Source organism: Schistocerca nitens, chromosome 1, assembly GCF_023898315.1.
Source record: "Schistocerca nitens isolate TAMUIC-IGC-003100 chromosome 1, iqSchNite1.1, whole genome shotgun sequence".
Lineage (NCBI taxonomy): Eukaryota > Metazoa > Arthropoda > Insecta > Orthoptera > Acrididae > Schistocerca > Schistocerca nitens.
The window spans coordinates 1,311,366,320-1,311,385,422 of record NC_064614.1 but is presented as its reverse complement, the minus strand read 5'-3'; the positions used below and the strand labels follow the sequence as shown (position 1 = coordinate 1,311,385,422).

The 19,103-nt window shown below is 40.3% G+C and overlaps 1 protein-coding gene across 2 annotated transcripts in view; it reads right to left on the bottom strand.

Annotated features, from left to right (window-relative positions):
• Window positions 1-2,989: 2,989 nt before the first annotated feature.
• Window positions 2,990-19,103, bottom strand: part of LOC126202888 (dynein axonemal light chain 1-like) — a 152,288-nt gene continuing 136,174 nt past the window's right edge. Inside the window, exons 4-6 of one of the 2 annotated variants that reach the window (XM_049936955.1) lie at window positions 11,618-11,798; window positions 7,676-7,892; window positions 3,243-3,398 (exon numbers count right to left, since the gene is read on the bottom strand). In XM_049936955.1, coding sequence (XP_049792912.1) covers window positions 3,383-3,398; window positions 7,676-7,892; window positions 11,618-11,798 — 414 coding nt within the window. In that variant the 3' untranslated portion in view covers window positions 3,243-3,382. Of the gene's footprint in view, window positions 3,399-7,675; window positions 7,893-11,617; window positions 11,799-19,103 lie in introns of both variants that reach the window. The other variant, XM_049936963.1, reaches the window with a different exon arrangement.

The following is a 19,103-nucleotide window of genomic DNA, read 5'->3' as shown; positions in this document are numbered from 1 at the left end:
CATTATGCCACCTCACTCTATAACACCTGGGCCACATAAAGGATCGTGTTTGACAGTGATCCTGTGTGCATTATGCGTTACCACTTCTCGCTGTATGAGGGGATCTCCAGAATCACTATTTAGGCTGAATCTGCTTCCATCTGAGAAGAGCATGCAACCCGACTCCCCACTGGTCGTGCTCCTATGCCCTCGGCACTGTTACAAACTGTGCCACTGATGTTCTGCTCTCAATGAAACCCGACATATGAGTCATCAGGCAGAGAGACCATCCCCGTACAGTCACAGTGTCACTGCGGAGCACGAGATTGCACGCCTTGTGGTTCTGTTAAATGTTCTCACAATTTTGCTCGTCAACTGACGTGGGCCCCTTCTATGTGTTGCAAAGTGTAGCAGTCATCTGCCGATGTAGTTGACTGTGGTAGGCTATTCCCTCTCCTTCAGGCAGCCATCAAACTGCTGGGCTGTCCTGATCACAGTTCATCCTCCTTCCAGTTTCCCGTGTGAAAATGTCTCCAGGTCATGCACAATGAAGAGCACCACCACAGTGCACTGTAACTGCTCGCTGATTAACAGACACTGTCTTTTCCGATTCCTTCAAACTGCCTCGTGGTGCAGGGCCAACAATATTTGACACTATAGTCATGTTGACCTAGTGTCGTGTGACGTCTGGGTTTCTGTGCACAACTAGAAGACCTCTGCTCCACACTTTCATTCATTTCTACTTAATATTTAATAGATCTTGCTTGGTCTATCTTGTCCTTAAGTTTTGCAGAGCAGTGTAGACGCATGTATTACGGGAATGACTGGCTGGTAAAGTGTGAGACTATTAAATTTTAGATAGAGACAGAAAAATTAAAAATACCTCTACACAACACAACAGGCAGTGAAGTAAATTTATTTAACTGAAAGCTGTGTAATTGTGGCAAAATAATAGGTACTAAGTTACTGGAGGGAAGTTTGAATGTGCACAGGGATTCCCAAAGTTTGCCAAGGAGTTCTAGACAGTTTGTTAATCATTTCAATTAGAAAATTACAGTAACATGTTATTTTGGTAAAGTATACATTTTTCAAACCATAAAAATCAGGGCTAGTAAACTGTAACACTAGATTTTGGGAGAAACTACAGTTTAAGATTAGAACATTCCAAAACATGAAAGTCTTGAATACAAAACAGCTTTTCAAATAATAAGTTTTCAGACAATGTAAAATTATTCAAGCATAGAGGGGAATGAGGACTTTGAAATAAGTATGTCTGACTTACAACAAACTGTTATTAGCAGTGCTGAATTTCGATGTGCCCTGTTTGCAGGTATTCTAAATTATGAACATATCTTTAAATAAAGAGCTTCCACATGAACCATTTATACTTTTGTTATCAGCAGACTCTGAGTTATACTGTGAATAGTAAAATATAGTGAATTACTGCACGACTAAAAACTTGGCAATTTTATGTAGCCAACACATGGTATATGCATTATAAATGAGTAGAATGGAAAAGAAAATATATTTAAGCAGTAAAATTGGAGCAAGTAGTAGTACCCTACGGTATGAGACTAGATTCGTGATTTACTGTCACAGTTTGTGATAGCTGACAGGAAGTTATTTAATGAAACTGAAGTTACATCAGGAGTTTCACAGCAAAATGTTACAGGATCTTCTTGATCTAGGAACAGTCAGAGAAGCTCTCTTAGATTGTTTGCAGATGATGCTGTCATTTGGCACCTTTGTCTTTGAGAAATGAAAATCAGCTACAAAATGATTCTGATAAGGTATCTGCATGGTACAAAATGTGGCAATTGTCTTTGGACTATAAAACTGCAAGATCCCCAACATGAGTACTAAAATTTTCCTTTAAGTTTTACTTGCATGATAAAGCACAATTACAAACAAGTAAATTTGGTACTGTCACATAGAAAATATTGGGGGAAGGTAAACCAAAGGCTGCATTTCATTTGTAGATCTACTAAAGAGTACACTTGTCTGTCTTCTTATTGGGCACAGCTGCATGGTATGTGATCCATACCAGATAGGACTGATGGAGGACATCAAAAAAAGTTGAAAGGAGGACAGCTCATTTACTTTGTAAAAGAGTGTCAATAATTTGATGAATGGGGTGGCAATGATTTAAAAAAAAAGGCATATTACATTGTGGCAAGATTTTTCGAAATTACAATCACCAAGCTTTTGTTTTAGTGTGGCAGAAAATGTTAACAAACTGTTTCTGCAATTGAGACTGTGTCTTGTTAAGGAAGAGACAGCTTTGTTACAAATCCGGATTTGCAACACTTTTTGAAGAAAATATCATCTGTCTGGACAACTCACAACAAAACTAAAACAATATAAATAAATATTTCGTTTTGAATTTGTGCATGCTTTTACTGTAGCTCCCACTTTGTCAAAATATCGTGTAATATGCAAAGAATGTCAGTACATGTAAGATGGTCCTGTGCCCCCTCCCTCCCTCTTTACATCAGATCTGTGCCGCCTTCCTCACCTTTGTGTCCTTCCCTAACTTCTCCATCTCTGATACCTGAGGAAGAAACTATTAGTTTCAAAATCCAGGAAATGAATCACTTTTACTTTTACATGTATGCCAGTGTTCACCTCAAAGGTAAATATTGGCCAGCTATTCTGTCTCTCAATTTATCAATTTTCTTGACTGAATTTTCTTCTGATACTGTGGTATGTTGAGCCAAATTAAATTTACTCAATACAGTGGTCGAGAGGAGGGAAGTTACAAAGCCTACTTTAAAGTTGTGAATTTTAAAATTTAAAGTTGTCTACTCCTATTGGATATCTATATTTTCGTGGAAAGTATAAGAAGACAAAATTGACTTGTTTAACTAATACATTAAAATTACCAGAGGATACTATAGTGTCCAATCTGGAATTAGTTTCTGACACCTCAACAAGACATTTCAAAAGTTAGATGCACACAGATTTTTATAATTTTCATTTTAGTAACCAATACATTGCTTTTTGGATAAATCACTACTGCTTGTCTGTCCTATGGGTATTTTCCCAGACATTCCACTGTATGGGGCTGTTGTTCAATACAAGTATTTTTGAGTGTGTGCAATTTCTTTCACTCCTTAATTACTTAGTTTTCTTTTAATGGCAGAGCTTGAAAATAAAATTCTACTCTGCATTTTGAGGCTGCTATATTTCATGTGGACATTGTTGAAAGAATAACAATACTGCTACTGATAGAGCAAAGCCTTTATTTGGTTTTGCAGTCCAAGTGGTTTCCCTCTACTAATCAGCTGATGCATCGGCTGCAGGTGCAGCTCCAGCCACCCTAATAACGGGCTCCCCGTCCAGCTTCTTAAGGTTAGGTAATCTTCGTGTTGCCTCAGCTCTCCATTGAGCCTCTTCTAATGCATCATACAGTGGATTCCCTGAAGAAGAAAAGTTCCATATGCACATACAAAAGTTACTGACAAAGATAAAGTGATGAAAACCATATTCAACTAAAAAAAAGCAAAGTCTGTTACCTCTGTAAGTTATAAATACAAATACTTTATGTACCTTCACGTACAATTAAAATCACCAAAAGAAAAAAAAATGCACTACACTTAGGCAAATGACATAGGCAATTAATAAACAGGTAAATGACAATAAGTACGAGACAGTAATAACATAGCTACATGATGTGACATATATGGTTGTAAAATAAAGTCTGTTGTTTATTTATTGTTCACTCTCATAAGAAATGTCTGTCATATGCCAAAGACTTGAGGAACTCTTGAAAAGGGCAAACTCCTTTATTTTTCATCCATTTTACAATACTAGTTTTAAATTTATTTACCTGTGTTTTATAGGCATTTTCAGCTAATTTGTTGAAGTAGATAAGACCAAGATATTTTTAGCTCCTATGGATCTATGCCAGCCTAGCATATGACACATTAATTGCGTGTCCACTTCTTGTGCCATGGTCATAAACTGCCCACCTTGCATCAAACTTACTTAGGTTTTTTTTAACAAATAAAAAGCAGTTGTAAATGCACAAGCTATGTACTGTCATTATGTCCAGTTATTTGAAATAATCTCTTCATGATTCATAGAGAGGGACTCTGAGAATACAGAGTTATCCCACTGGAGTATTCCAAAACTCAGCTGGGAGTGGAAGAAAGCAAAATATGTGTATAATACAAGTTCATTACTGCCAATGCTCCTAAGCTTGCACAGCAGTTAGATGACTCATTTTAATGACCCACACAATTTCCCTGTTTTTATATCCCAGCTGACTTTTTGGTCTCTGTGAAATCCTTGACTGCTTTATTATTATGACTTGGAGCATTCAGACTGAATAAAACATCTTCAGCTGCTTTACTGTCATTTCTCTACAGTACATTTGTCTCAAACCACATAATACATTTTTCCATCACTACCACCATGTTGCATTGCACATTTGAAGGTTGATGCCTCACATGATGAGTGTTGTCATCTTGTAATGATTCATGTTGAATGTTCTTAAGTTTCATCTGCCAGGTCCACTGATGAATGCATTGGAAATTTTCATGCTTCACAAAAATTTATTCACATTTATTGACATCTGAACTGCACACTTGTCATGCGAACAAAACACAGACAGTAACTTCAAAACTGACTAACAAAACAACAACTCAACAAATAACTCGCAGCCTCACTGCATCGCTTTATATAGAATTTTAACAATGTTGTTGTTGTTGTGGTCTTCAGTCCTGAGACTGGTTTGATGCAGCTCTCCATGCTACTCTATCCTGTGCAAGCTTCTTCATCTCCCAGTATCTACTGCAGCCTACATCCTTCTGAATCTGCTTAGTGTATTCATCTCTTGGTCTCCCTCTACGATTTTTACCCTCCACGCTGCCCTCCAATACTAAATTTGTGATCCCTTGATGCCTCAGAACATGTCCTACCAACCGATCCCTTCTTCTGGTCAAGTTGTGCCACAAACTTCTCTTCTCCCCAATCCTATTCAATACTTCCTCATTAGTTATGTGATCTACCCATCTAATCTTCAGCATTCTTCTGTAGCACCACATTTCGAAAGCTTCTATTCTCTTCTTGTCCAAACTATTTATTGTCCATGTTTCACTTCCATACATGGCTACACTCCATACAAATACTTTCAGAAATGACTTCTTGACACTTAAATCTATACTCAATGTTAACAAATTTCTCTTCTTCAGAAACGCTTTCCTCGCCATTGCCAGTCTACATTTTATATCCTCTCTACTTCGACCATCATCAATTATTTTGCTCCCCAAATAGCAAAACTCCTTTACTACTTTAAGTGTCTCATTTCCTAATCTAATTACCTCAGCATCACCCAACATCATTCAACTACATTCCATTATCCTCCTTTTGCTTTTGTTGATGTTCATCTTATATCCTGCTTTCAAGACGCTATCCATTCCGTTCAAGTGCTCTTCCAAGTCCTTTGCTGTCTCTGACAGAATTACAATGTCATCGGCGAACCTCAAAGTTTTTATTTCTTCTCCATGGATTTTAATACCTACTCCGAATTTTTCTTTTGTTTCCTTTACTGCTTGCTCAATATACAGTTTGAATAACATCGGGGAGAGGCCACAACCCTGTCTTACTCCCTTCCCAACAACTGCTTCCCTTTCATGTCACTCGACTCTTATAACTGCCATTCTGGTTTCTGTACAAATTGTAAATAGCATTTCGCTCCCTGTATTTCACCCCTGCCACCTACAGGATTTGAAAGAGAGTATTCCAGTCAACATTGTCAAAAGCTTTCTCTAAGTCTACAAATGCTAGAAATGTAGGTTTGCCTTTCCTTAATCTTTCTTCTAAGATAAGTCTTAAGGTCAGTATTGCCTCACGTGTTCCAGTATTTCTACGGAATCCAAACTGATCTTCCCCAAGGTCGGCTTCTACTAGCTTTTCCATTTGTCTGTAAAGAATTCGTGTTAGTATTTTGCAGCAGTGACTTATTAAACTGATAGTTCGGTAATTTTCACATCTGTCAACACCTGCTTTCTTTGGGATTGGAATTATTATATTCTTCTTGAAGTCTGAGGGTATTTCGTCTGACTCATACATTTTGCTCATCAGATGGTAGAGTTTTGTCAGGACTGGCTCTCCCACGGCCGTCAGTAGTTCCAATGGAATGTTGTCTACTCCGGGGGCTTGTTTCGACTCAGGTCTTTCAGTGCTCTGTCAAACTCTTCACGCAGTATCGTATCTCCCATTTCATCTTCATCTACATCCTCTTCCATTTCCATAATATTGTCCTCAAGTACATCGCCCTTGTATAGACCCTCCATATACTCCTTCCACCTTTCTGCTTTCCCTTCTTTGCTTAGAATCGCGTTTCCATCTGAGCTCTTGATGTTCATACAAGTGGTTCTCCTTTCTCCAAAGGTCTCTTTAATTTTCCTGTAGGCAGTATCTATCTTACCCCTAGTGAGATAAGCCTCTACAGCCTTACATTTGTCCTCTAGCCATCCCTGCTTAGCCATTTTGCACTTCCTGTCGATCTCATTTTTGAGATGTTTGTATTCCTTTTTACCTGCTTCATTTACTGCATTTTTATATTTTCTCCTTTCATCAATTAAATTCAATATTTCTTCTGTTACCCAAGGATTTCTACTAGCCCTCGTCTTTTTACCTACTTGATCCTCTGCTGCCTTCACTACTTCATCCCTCAATTGTTCCCTTATGCTCTCCCTGAAACTCTGTACAACCTCTGGTTCTTTCAGTTTATCCAGGTCCCATCTCCTTAAGTTCCCACCTTTTTGCAGTTTCTTCAGTTTTAATCTACAGTTCATAACCAATAGATTGTGGTCAGAGTCCACATCTGCCCCTGGAAATGTCTTACAATTTAAAACCTGGTTCCTAAATCTCTGTCTTACCATTATATAATCTATCTGATACCTTTTAGTATCTCCAGGGTTCTTCCATGTATACAACCTTCTTTCATGATTCTTGAACCAAGTGTTAGCTATGATTAAGTTGTGCTCTGTGCAAAATTCTACAAGGCGGCTTCCTCTTTCATTTCTTAGCCCCAATCCATATTCACCCACTACGTTTCCTTCTCTTCCTTTTCCTACTGTCGAATTCCAGTCACCCATGACTATTAAATTTTCGTCACCCTTCACTATCTGAATAATTTCTTTTATCTCATCATATATTTCTTCAATTTCGTCATCATTTGCAGAGCTAGTTGGCATATAAACTTGTACTACTGTAGTAGGTGTGGGCTTCGTATCTATCTTGCCCAGAATAATGCGTTCACTAAGCTGTTTGTAGTAGCTTACCCGCATTCCTTCATTATTAAACCTACTCCTGCATTACCCCTATTTGATTTTGTGTTTATAACCCTGTAGTCACCTAACCAGAAGTCTTGTTCCTCCTGTAGTTTAGTTGAATTCACGGCCTGCAGTGAAGTATGATGAAGGCGGGTGTTCGACAACGCTAAGAATATAGGCAGCAGCAATACATCAGCACCTGTGTCCACTAGGAAAAGGCATCCCAACAAAATGTCTTTAATGTAAAGTCGTCTGCAATTATCCAGTTGTTCCCGGACAGAATGAAGCACTGGAGGGTGCCTGTCGTGTTGTGCGCAGGAGGTGTTTGGGAAGTAGCAGGGTGGTCTGCAGTTCTGTGCTGCCTTGCCAAACCATGTGTGAAAGTAACAGTACGGGTAGTGCGGTTGCATTACCTGCGGAAAGTTCGTTGCCAGTGGCGGTGGCTGAGGTTTGGTGGCTGCAGCAGGTTCTGTTGCAGGAGGGGGCATGACTGTGGGCAGAGAGAGTGACGTCCCAGTTGCTTGTTTACTGCTTCCCGGAGCGAGCGGAACGGTGGGCACAGCACGGCCCCGGCCGCGTCTGGCTGCAGTGCGATGAGCCTGAACCTGAGACTTGTCAGGTAGGCAGTGGCTGGCAACATAGAGCAGTAATGCATCGTGTAGCTTGTCAGCAATTGTCATTCTTTGCTCGACAGGTTCAGGAGACCTTTGAGCTAGAGCAAAGCAGATGTGAGGAGATAGTTTAGCTGGGCACGTAGCCGTCTCCAGAGCTGGGAAGGTTTGTCGTTGCCTAGTTGCTCGATATGGAGCACTTGCCATATTGCTGCCTCAGTTGACCCTGCAAGCCGACATAGAACTGTCTTTTTGGCTAGAGTGTACCGGGTAGATGAGCCTGGGGTGTCGACCAGGTCAGCAATCAAGTCCTCCTGGTCGTGCAGGTGGGTGATGAGGCATAGAAACCTGGTTGACTAGTCGAGTTTGTAATGGTCGAACACTTCGTCCACAATTTTGAACCAGGTTGTTGCTCTCTAGGGATTTAACGGCGGCAGTGTCGGTAAGTGTTGTAGAATGTTCGGAAGAACAGGTAGTTTGAGTTCGTCGGGGCACTGCCTGAAACGAGCTGTTGTTGCTGTAGTATTCCAGGAGCGTGTGCCTCCAGGGGATGTGGCGACGACGGCTGGTCGGGTGGCAGCGTGAAGGTGACGCGTTGTGCTCGAGTGCGATCCATCGCACGCGGAAGGCCGACGCGGGTGAGACACCGTAATGTGTCGATTGCGGTTGTGGAAGCTCAACACGTTGCGGGTGTGTTCGGATTGACGCATCGCAGAAGACCAACCCGGATGAGGAACTGAGATGTGCCAAGAACAGTAGTGGAAGCTCGACTGGAGCCGACGCGGGGGAGACAGGTGAAAAAAGTTCAAAGTTTGAGAACGTGTGTTAGCCCGCGGAAAGCTCGACGTATGATCAGAGCTGGGGCCACCTGTGTTGCAGGGAGGCTGCGGAGGTGCGGGCTGTCCAGAAGCACAGTGTGGGAAATGATGTCGAACGTGGGACGGAATGTGTGAATGTTCACTGTTCATAGTCACTCCACTCAAAATGGTGTGCGGATAAGGTGAATATCGTGGCACAAAACACTGAGGTGTAGCAGTGGGACGGAGATGGAGTTCAGGCACAGAGAATAAGTAATTGTTCCTGTTGCAGGCCGAGGTATCGAAGCAGGGGAGCATGTGCCGATGCTGAACCGAGGCAGGCACGGGCGTGGTCGGATGCTGAGGAGGTTGACCTGTGAACGAAGAAGTTCTGGCCACGTGGCAGGAATCCACGTGGTACTGCACGGATTGCAGTATGGCAAATCGTTGTCCTGGCGGTAGTAGGTTGTCCAACAAAGCATTTGCAGAAATTGGCATTGGTCCCGCACTGCACGGACATGCGTAAGAGGTAACTGCACCGTTGATGAGAGAGGGCACCTGTGGTGGGAACAGAGACGTCTGATAGCCGGAGTCATGCACACTCCTAAACCTCACTAATTGTTGCACGCTCGAACACGTCCGGCAAAACCAGTGTAATCGTCAAGGGAGAAGCATCGTGTTGCAGTCCTGGCGGGTGTACATCGCCCGCAACACGATGCATGTCAAACACAAAATCTGGCGTTAGGCGCAGGGCCAAAGTCATTGTTCGAATGCTGTGTCAATGTAATACACGCGAAAATAACCGATGCGGAGGTCGCAGACACAGTAAAACGGTGTTACACCAAACAACCCCCATTTAGCAGTAGTTCATTTAAATATTCACCACTTTACACAAGCAAGGCTCACAAAGAACTGACATGGTGGAAGAGACCAAAGATAATCTTAGCCTAGTTCAAAGATGGATGCATCGATGTAGGTGTTGATTTCATCAGCGCCACAACTTAATTTAGTATATGTACATAATTTTATCAATGACAACAATCCACCGATAATTACGACAAAGCGTGTCCTTCCAGAACATTCCACATGCCTTCACAATGAATATCAAGTTTTTTATCAAATAGGACAGAATGATATATGTATAGACACACATACAAGGCCTTAGGAAGCACTGAATTGTCTGATAACTATCTGAATACATATAAAAAAAGCTGGTATCGGACATTTCATATGAGTCCTGGGGGAGGCTGTACTGTTATAATCTCTGTATAGCATTGCATCATGTCACACAACCGTCCGTAAATTGTGTATATAAATAATGAAAAGGAAGGGTGCAGGAACAGATCACTGAGTTATAACCTTTACATCTGGAAGAAACTCTAACTTTTGATTATTTATTGTAACTGTGTTTTATTGTCCAACTAAGACTGATGTAGGAAGATGTCTGTCAGTTTAGTGAATTTTTTCTAGCACTAGTGTCTCTGTCTTACTAACATCCTTCACAATATAGTCATCTGAGTGAGGTTACACAAAATTTGCATATGGAGTGTTAGTTGGAATTGGTGTCTGGTGTACATCACTATCTATCTATTCCTGTTTTGATGACTTAACATGCAACTCTGTATTTACCCTCTGAGCTGAGAATACATAGATCATTTCCTTTGCACTTTACAGCCTTGATTTCAGACCTGTCAAGCTTTTTCACTTTCACATGCGATTTTTTTTTTTTTTTTTTTTCTTGGTCCACATTTGTATGCTTTGCCCTAGCATGAGAACTACATGCTTCAAAATTTTCATTTAACAGGTCTAGTAATTTAGTGGTCAATTCATTAGCATCTGCACTATTTATTATTTTATTTCATTTTATTGAATTCAGTTTACTTATCAACTGGTTTAGCTTTGAGTTATTAATTAGTATTATAATTCTTTTATGTCCAGTACTGTTATGAGTGCATCTCAGTCACTGTCCCACATGATCATAAATACATACACAGTCTAACCATGTCAAATTCTGTTTTATTTAGATGGAAATTACATATTATATCTTCTGGGCATATTGCCTGCCTTTTGAATTTATCCATTTACACAACAGAAGTTAAGAGATTGTTGATATCATGAAATATTAATATTTTTTAATTTTTTTGCTTGAGTAACAAGAGAATCAGCTTATCCAGTCATCTCCATGATTCAGGGGGATACTGATGCAACCATAATTTCGTGCTTTGGCAACATTATGACTTTTTCAAGGGCCATATGTGTGTGAGTTACGAATGTGTCAAGGTGTGCATGTTTTGTTTCACCTACACGTGACGAAGAACCTAGTCTGACAGACAGTAATACCTGGCAGCATTTTTTCAGTGTGCCTGTCAGCCATTCAGTGACTCCTCTGTGTGATGAGTAGCAATCTGCCCTACCAAATTTTTGTTTTTTCATCCCAGATTTTCTATTGTTTAGTTAAAAAATAATATATATTTGCTCCTTTAAGTGTTGTGTGAGAAAAGATGCACAAGAATATAGCTGTGAATATTTGTAGTAAGTGTACTTCACGCTGTACATTCAAATATCTTCAAATACCATTTAAATATTTCTGAGAAGTAGTAATTTAAGAATATTTTTGGAATAGGCACAGAAATGAACAAAATTCAATGTAGGAGTCACCGTGAGTGCAAGTAGCACCTCAATATGAATTCACAAGACTTCAAAACACATTGTGATCTATCAAAGAAAGAAACTAAATGAAACCTGCCACTCCTCTCCCAGCTATCCCTCTTTCTCGTTTGTACTTTTACGTTTGTCTATTGATAGTTTTTAACATTTTGTCTTCTTAAGGAAAGTACAATCCACATGTTCTGTTTCCTTATAATCTCCACATATACACACTTGCACACTAAATCATCCACATGTAAAAAGATTCACAAATGCTGTCTGCATTCTGATAGTACTTTACCAACAAATAGTAGATCCTCCAAATGTGGAATCTCCTGTAGTCTGTTAAATTCACTCCAGTCTTTAACGACATTATTTGACATATACAGCACCCGTAGCTTCTTGAAAAAGGAAACACTTTTAATCTTTTCTATGAAATTGTATGATATCCATAGCTCTTCTAATGTGTCACCAATGCCTTCCTGTAAAAGAGATTCATAAGTCACCCACATATTGATGAGAAATTTATTAGCAACTGAGTGGCATCTACTTACCAGCTATCAAAAACTAAACAGCTATAATATGAATAATAAAACAACAAATTTAATAATACAGTTGAATCTTAAACTTCAGAAAATTTCTAACATCCTTGTATTACAATGGAAATGCACAAAAAGGATAGGGAATTGCAAGCATGCTAAAAAGTTAGGAGAGCCAATCTAAACTTAGATTTATTACCACATTCAGGCACAGGGAACAAACAGGAATAATATACCATATTTAACTTCTACAGTGTTAACAGTATGTTGCAGGTGTGCAGTGAGCCACAAATAATAGCTTAATTAAAAGGAAATAAATAAGGAAAAAAACTACACTTGGAAGTCAACACATGCACTGTTAATGGTTTGGCAGCATATGAGCAAATATAATGGGTTTGACCCAAGGAGAAATACAATGATTTAAAATAATAAAAAGTATTCCTCTAATTATGCAATATCATACTGTACTGGGAAGTGATAATTAGCTTCTACTTTAAAAATATGATACTTGCCTTAAAATGAAATCAGAACTACCTAAAATCCTTTCCACATGACCTAGATCAAACATTTGTAATATACTTCTTGTATCCTCATCCTTATTGAGGTCTGTCCAGAAAATTCCGGAACTTTGTTCACAAAATTTTTCTACACTTACCTATTTCCTATCATGCATGGTCTCCTCTGAAATACCCTCTTCCACAATTGATACACTTCTCTTAACGCCGTTTCCACTTCTGAAAGCAGTCTTGGTACACTTCTTCCTGGATCGCATGAAGTGCTGTCTACGAATTTTCTTTTATCTCCTTTAGCGCTGCAGAACATCATCCTTTCAATGGGGTTTTCAACTTCGGAAATAAAAAAAGGCCTACACAGACCAGGTTTCGAGAGTATGGAGGATGAGGCAGCAGAGTGGTTTCGGTTTCTGTGCAATACGAGGTGCATTCAAGTTCTAAGGCCTCCGATTTTTTTTTCTCCGGACTGGAAAGAGATAGAAACATGCACATTGTTTTAAAATGAGGCCGCGTTCATTGTCAATACGTCCCAGATATGGCAGCACCGTACGGCAGATGGAATTTTACCGCCAGCGGCGAGAATGAGAACTGTTTTAAATACTTAAAATGGCAACGTTTTCCTTACTTGAACAGTGTGCAATCATTCGTTTTCTGAATCTGCGTGGTGTGAAACCAATTGAAATTCATCGACAGTTGAAGGAGACATGTGGTGATGGAGTTACGGATGTGTCGAAAGTGCGTTCGTGGGTGCGACAGTTTAATGAAGGCAGAACATCGTGTGACAACAAACCGAAACAACCTCGGGCTCCCACAAGCTGGTCTGACGACATGATCGAGAAAGTGGAGAGATTGTTTTGGGGGATCGCCGAATGACTGTTGAACAGATCGCCTCCAGAGTTGGCATTTCTGTGGGTTCTGTGCACACAATCCTGCATGACGACCTGAAAATGCGAAAAGTGTCATCCAGGTGGGTGCCACGAATGCTGATGGATGACCACACGGCTGCCTGTGTGGCATGTTGCCAAGCAATGTTGACGTGCAACAACAGCATGAATGGGACTGTCTTTTCATCGGTTGTGACAATGGATGAGACATGGATGCCATTTTTCAATCCAGAAACAAAGCGCCAGTCAGCTCAATGGAAGCACACAGATTCACCGCCACCAAAAAAATTTCAGGTAACCGCCAGTGCTGAAAAAATGATGGTGTCCATGTTCTGGGACAGCGACGGCGTAATCCTTACCCATTGCATTCCAAAGGGCACTACGGTAACAGGTGCATCCTACGAAAATGTTTTGAAGAACAAATTCCTTCCTGCACTGCAACAAAAACGTCCGGGAAGGGCTGCGCGTGTGCTGTTTCACCAAGACAACGCACCCGAACATCGAGCTAACGTTACGCAACAGTTTCTTCGTGATAACAACTCTGAAGTGATTCCTCATGCTCCCTACTCACCTGACCTGGCTCCTAGTGACTTTTGGCTTTTTCCAACAACGAAACGCACTCTCCGTGGCCGCACATTCACCAGCCGTGCTGCTATAGCCTCAGCGATTTTCCAGTGGTCAAAACAGACTCCTAAAGAAGCCTTCACCGCTGCCATGGGATCATGGTGTCAGCGTTGTGAAAAATGTATATGTCTGCAGGGCGATTACGTCGAGAAGTAACGCCAGTTTCATCGATTTCGGGTGAGTAGTTAATTAGAAAAAAAATAGTAGGCCTTAGAACTTGAATGCACCTCGTAGTGATGCATCAAGAGAGATGGATGTGTGGGTGCATTATTGTGATGCAAGAGGCATAAATTGTCTAATGTCAGGCTGTTTCTTTCTCACATTTTCTTGAATGCATTGCAACACATCCCAATAGACCATCTATTAACAGTTTGTTCCTATGGCATGAATTCATGATGAACTAATCCTTCAAAGTCAAAGAAAACCATTAGTATGGCTTTGACATTTTATGCAACCTGGCTAGCTTTTTTTGTCTCCGAGAACCTTTGCTACCCCATTGTCACGATGGAACCTTTGTCTCAATTTTATAACTGTAGACCCATGTGTCATCACCAGTTATGATCCTTTCATTCCAAGAAGCTGTGTCAGGATTTCATGACATGATCCAACTGATATTTTACATTCTTCTGCAGTCTCTCAGACAGTCAGTCTTCGATTGACATGCACAATATTATTGACATTTTTACCACGAGCTTCATCAGTAGGCGTCAAATTGTATCCCGAACAAAGGACATCTTTAACTTCCCTTCGGCCATTTTTAAACCATGTGAACTATTTGTAACACTGAGTACAGCCGAAGGACTCATCACCATAGGCTTCCTGCATCATTTGAGGTGTGTCTGTACAAGTTTTCTTGAGTTTCACATAAAACACACCACTGGCACAAAATTATAGATGTCCCGGAATTTTTTGAACAGATCCCATATATAAAGTTTCACCATTCATAAGCCTGCCTGGGTGATTCTGTGAGTACCACATCTATCAGCCCCACTAACAACAAATGAGGGGCATTTGAAAAGTCCATGCAAAAATAAAAACTACTAACGTGTTTGGGGTAAACCTTTTTTATTTTTCAACATAGTCTCCTTTTAGACTTATACACTTCGTCCAACACTGTTCTAACTTGTTGATCTCTTCCGAATAATAGGAATTGTCTAAGTCTGCAAAATAGCTATTAGTTGCTGCAACCACCTCCTTGTTTCAATAAAATCTTCGTCCCACCAGCCATTTCTTCAAATTGGGGAACAAATAGTAGTCCGAGGGAGCCAAGTCTGGAGAATAGGGGGGAGGTGAAATGAGTTGGAATCCTATTTCCATTAATTTTGTGACCACAATGCTGAGGTGTGCGCTGGTGCATCGTTGTGATGGAAAAGGACTTTTTTGCAGTCGAATCGCCGGTTTTTTTCTTGCAGCTCAGTTTTCAACAGTCCAATAACAATGAATAATATGCACTTGTAATAGTTTTACCCTTTTCCAGATAGTCGATTAGGATTATCCCTTGCGAGTACCAAAAATCAGTCACCATAACCTTTCCAGCCGAAGGAATGGTTTTCGCCTTTTTTGGTGCAGATTCTCCCTTGGTAAACCATTGTTTAGATTGTTCTTTGGTCTCAGTAGTATAGTAATGTATCCATGTTTCATCCACAGTGATGAAACAATGCCTCAAGTCCTGCGGATTCTTCCTGAACAGCTGCAAACCATCCTTGCAACACTTCACACAATTCCGTTTTTGGTCAAGCATGAGCAACCACAGAATCCATCTTGCGGATAGCTTTCTCATGTCCAAATGTTAATGCAAAATATTATGTACCCATTCATTCAAGATACCCACAGCACTAGCATTCTCATGCACCTTCACTCTTCTGTCATCCATCACCATACCATGGATTTTATCAATGATTTCTGGAGTTACAACCTCCACAGGGCATCCAGAAAGTTCAGCATCATTTGTGCCCATATGGCCAATCCGAAAATTTTGAAACCACTTATAAACTGTTCTAATCAAAGATGCAGAGTCACCGTAATGTTTATCAAGCTTTTCTTTAGTCTCCCGAGGCGTTTTGCCTTTCATAAAGTAATGTTTAATCACCACACAAAACTCTTTTTCGTCCATTTTTCGACAATCACTCAACTTCCTTGATTCAAACGAATGCCAAACAGAAAGAAATAGACCAATATGGCTGAAACTTGGTGTGCTTTCTTTCCAAAGATGCTACTAACTAAACATGACCTCAATACGTGCCAGTGATGCCATCTCTCTGACTCTGCACAGACTTTTCAAACAGCTCTCGTATGACAACATGTTAAACTTGAGGACCTGGATTCAAAGCCAGACCATTGGTTGCTTTTCATAGGCAGTGCACTATCTGACTGACCATTTACTGGCCATCACAGCTCACAGCCTGCTGCAGTGTGTGAATACAATATGTTGTCATGGGAACAATGTGACCTCCAGCAGTTTGTATTGGCATGGGCATTATCTAGCTATCAATAAAAATTAGTCACCATTGGTATAACTTCTACATGAGCATCCTGTCGCTGAGTGTAGTGTGGAATATAACATCAGATGCTCAAACATCATTGTCACCTTATAGGTCACCTGAATTCTTCCTGACATCAGTGGTTTCAAACTCTGTAGATGAGAACAGACTCTTCAACTGAGGTCTTATCATCTCCCTGTGTCATCATTTAAGCTAATCCGTTGTTTGATGAGTTTTCTTAAACAGGCTTTTTCATTCCCATTTCCTAATTACATTCTGCATTTATATTTATGTTTGTCACATTATATCATTTATTTATCTTGTTCTATTCATTCTCCTTATCTCTCTTACCTTTTTAGTACTTCCTTATTTCTTTACATTTGTATGTGACTTCTTCCCCTTATTTTGTAACCACACTCTTCTAGTCTTCATTTTTATGTCTTTTCTGTTTACAGTGTATTTATTTCCTGAGTAAAACTCTGATCATTCATATAGCATCCATCTGCAGCAAATAATCAGTACTTCATCATTTTAATCTATTACTTCATAGTTATTTTGTATCATATTTCTGTAGTATGTATTATCATTGGGTTTGTTGCAGTTTTCCTGTATTTTGGCTCTGGTGTATATTCACTTTTATCACTATGAAGTTTTAAAAATAGGAATAAATTGTAATCTCAAATTTGTTTCTCTTCTACTCTCCTTAGTAGATTTCAAAGTCTTTTTGACTCAGTAAGGACCCAGAAGTTCCCTCTAGACCTTGGTGGGTATAAAAGCTTATCAGAGGTTCCCTGTCCTCTCTTGATTACTATGAAGTTATTATGGTCAAGTAGTGCCCTCTTATCTTTTTGATACTGTTTGTTGGTCATGTGCAAGTACTGGCTGATGCTACACTCTTCCAGTTACAAGTTGTTCTGTTAGATTTAGCTCCATAGCAACCCCATTAACATCTACAGAAATAAATACTAACTCAGGCACAGACCCTCTTACCAGAGCAGTCCTCATACAAATGAAGTGTGGCAGGTATCCCAGACAGTGTCTGCTAGTGTCCATTTTCTCCCACAGCAATTCACCCTACCAGCATGTAGTACACCTTGAGGTTTAAGGTTAAAACAAATAGAAACAAATAGATATTGGTAACTTCATTGTGACCTCGGCAGATAAGCTGAGATCTCCCGCCTCCAAAACACACAACACTCCATTGTCAAGCATAACTGTAGTCAGTGAATTGTGCTCAGAGCTTAAAATAGAACAACATCGGTGGTGTCGACTGGCCCCAGCTTGTGGATGATGAGTTTGCCGTGCTTGTACCCGACTGTCAGAGGCTGAGCTCCCTAGGCAACTCAGTCACACCTTCTGTATGGTGTGGGATGTTCTTAATCAGGTCTCTCTGCCAAGGCTGGTCCAGCTCAAGTGGCTGTACTGGTAGCTACACTATTGCCCACACAACCCTGAGCTTCACTGAGGAATGAAAAACTTACAACTAGCACTATAAGAGTACATGATGAGTACTGGTTGTGTTGCAAATAAGCTCTGTTGTTAGCACTATAAGTAGTAATTTCCTTTCAAAAATATCAATGTACTCAAGTAAATATTACGCTGGAAACAGGAGATCAGTGACAGCTATATAATAAAACTAACAGCAAGCAAGTTAGGTTTTTTCTTTTTTTCTATTTCTCACAAAATTTACTAGATTAAATTTAGATAGGATAAGTGTGCACAGCGTTAAGTAGTATAGTGATAGGTAAATGTTATTTATAATACAGAACATGAGGACGGAATCTGCTACCGAGCTGGGGTAAATCACTATAGCCAGTTTTATTAGGAACATACATCGTGTCAGGCAACATGCATGTCAGTTTACAGAGGGGAACTTTTTAAAAGTCTCACTTTTCATACTCAATAGCATTTAGAAGGGATTGCACGAACATTAAAATTTGTTAAGTGGTTGAGCAATGGGACACTGTTGGCCGAAACCTCAAGTTCCCAACAAGCAATGAACCTCCAGAAAGCTGAAAGCCTTGGGGAATACATCATTCAAAAATGAGTGCCACAGCATGTTGAACTACAGCAAAGGTGATATGCTGGATATCACAAAGAACCTGAAAGTTGAGTTAGCCCAAGAAGGTATTGTAGATGTGTAGAATACCTTGAAAAGGGTGGAAGGCCATATGATCAAATCTGACTCATTCATCCTCATTTTTAATAGTAGAAAACTCCCAGAGCAGGTCACGGTAGGTTTCTTTTGCTTAAACATGCAGCCCTATGCCCCCCAGCCCAATGCGCTGTTTTAAATGCTAGAGCTTTGAGTACACTACTCTTGCATGTAAATGTGGGAAGGCTACCTACAAAGGATTTGAATGTTCATCTCCTCTGAATGTGTAAATTGTTCTAGGAATCACCCTATATGGAGAATGGTGCGCAGTGTCTTCCTTGGAAAAAGGAAGATCTAGGCGGTCAAAACAACTTAACAAATCCTGTATGGTGAAGCCAAAAAATCTTTAAGGCCATGCAATCCCCCACATTCACTAGCTCCCTTGTTCCAATTGTTGAACATCCAGTTGAGAACACTGATGTTGCTACACAGAAGGAGACTGCAAGTATCATCACTAGTGCCTGCGATGGTCAATGCACTTGCGCCACTGCATTTGCTTCGAAGCCCGACATCAGACAAGGCTGTGGTAGCTGACGTTCCAAAGGTTTAGCCCGTGGCTGTAGCTCCAAAGCCTCCCCATCTAATCTTCAGCA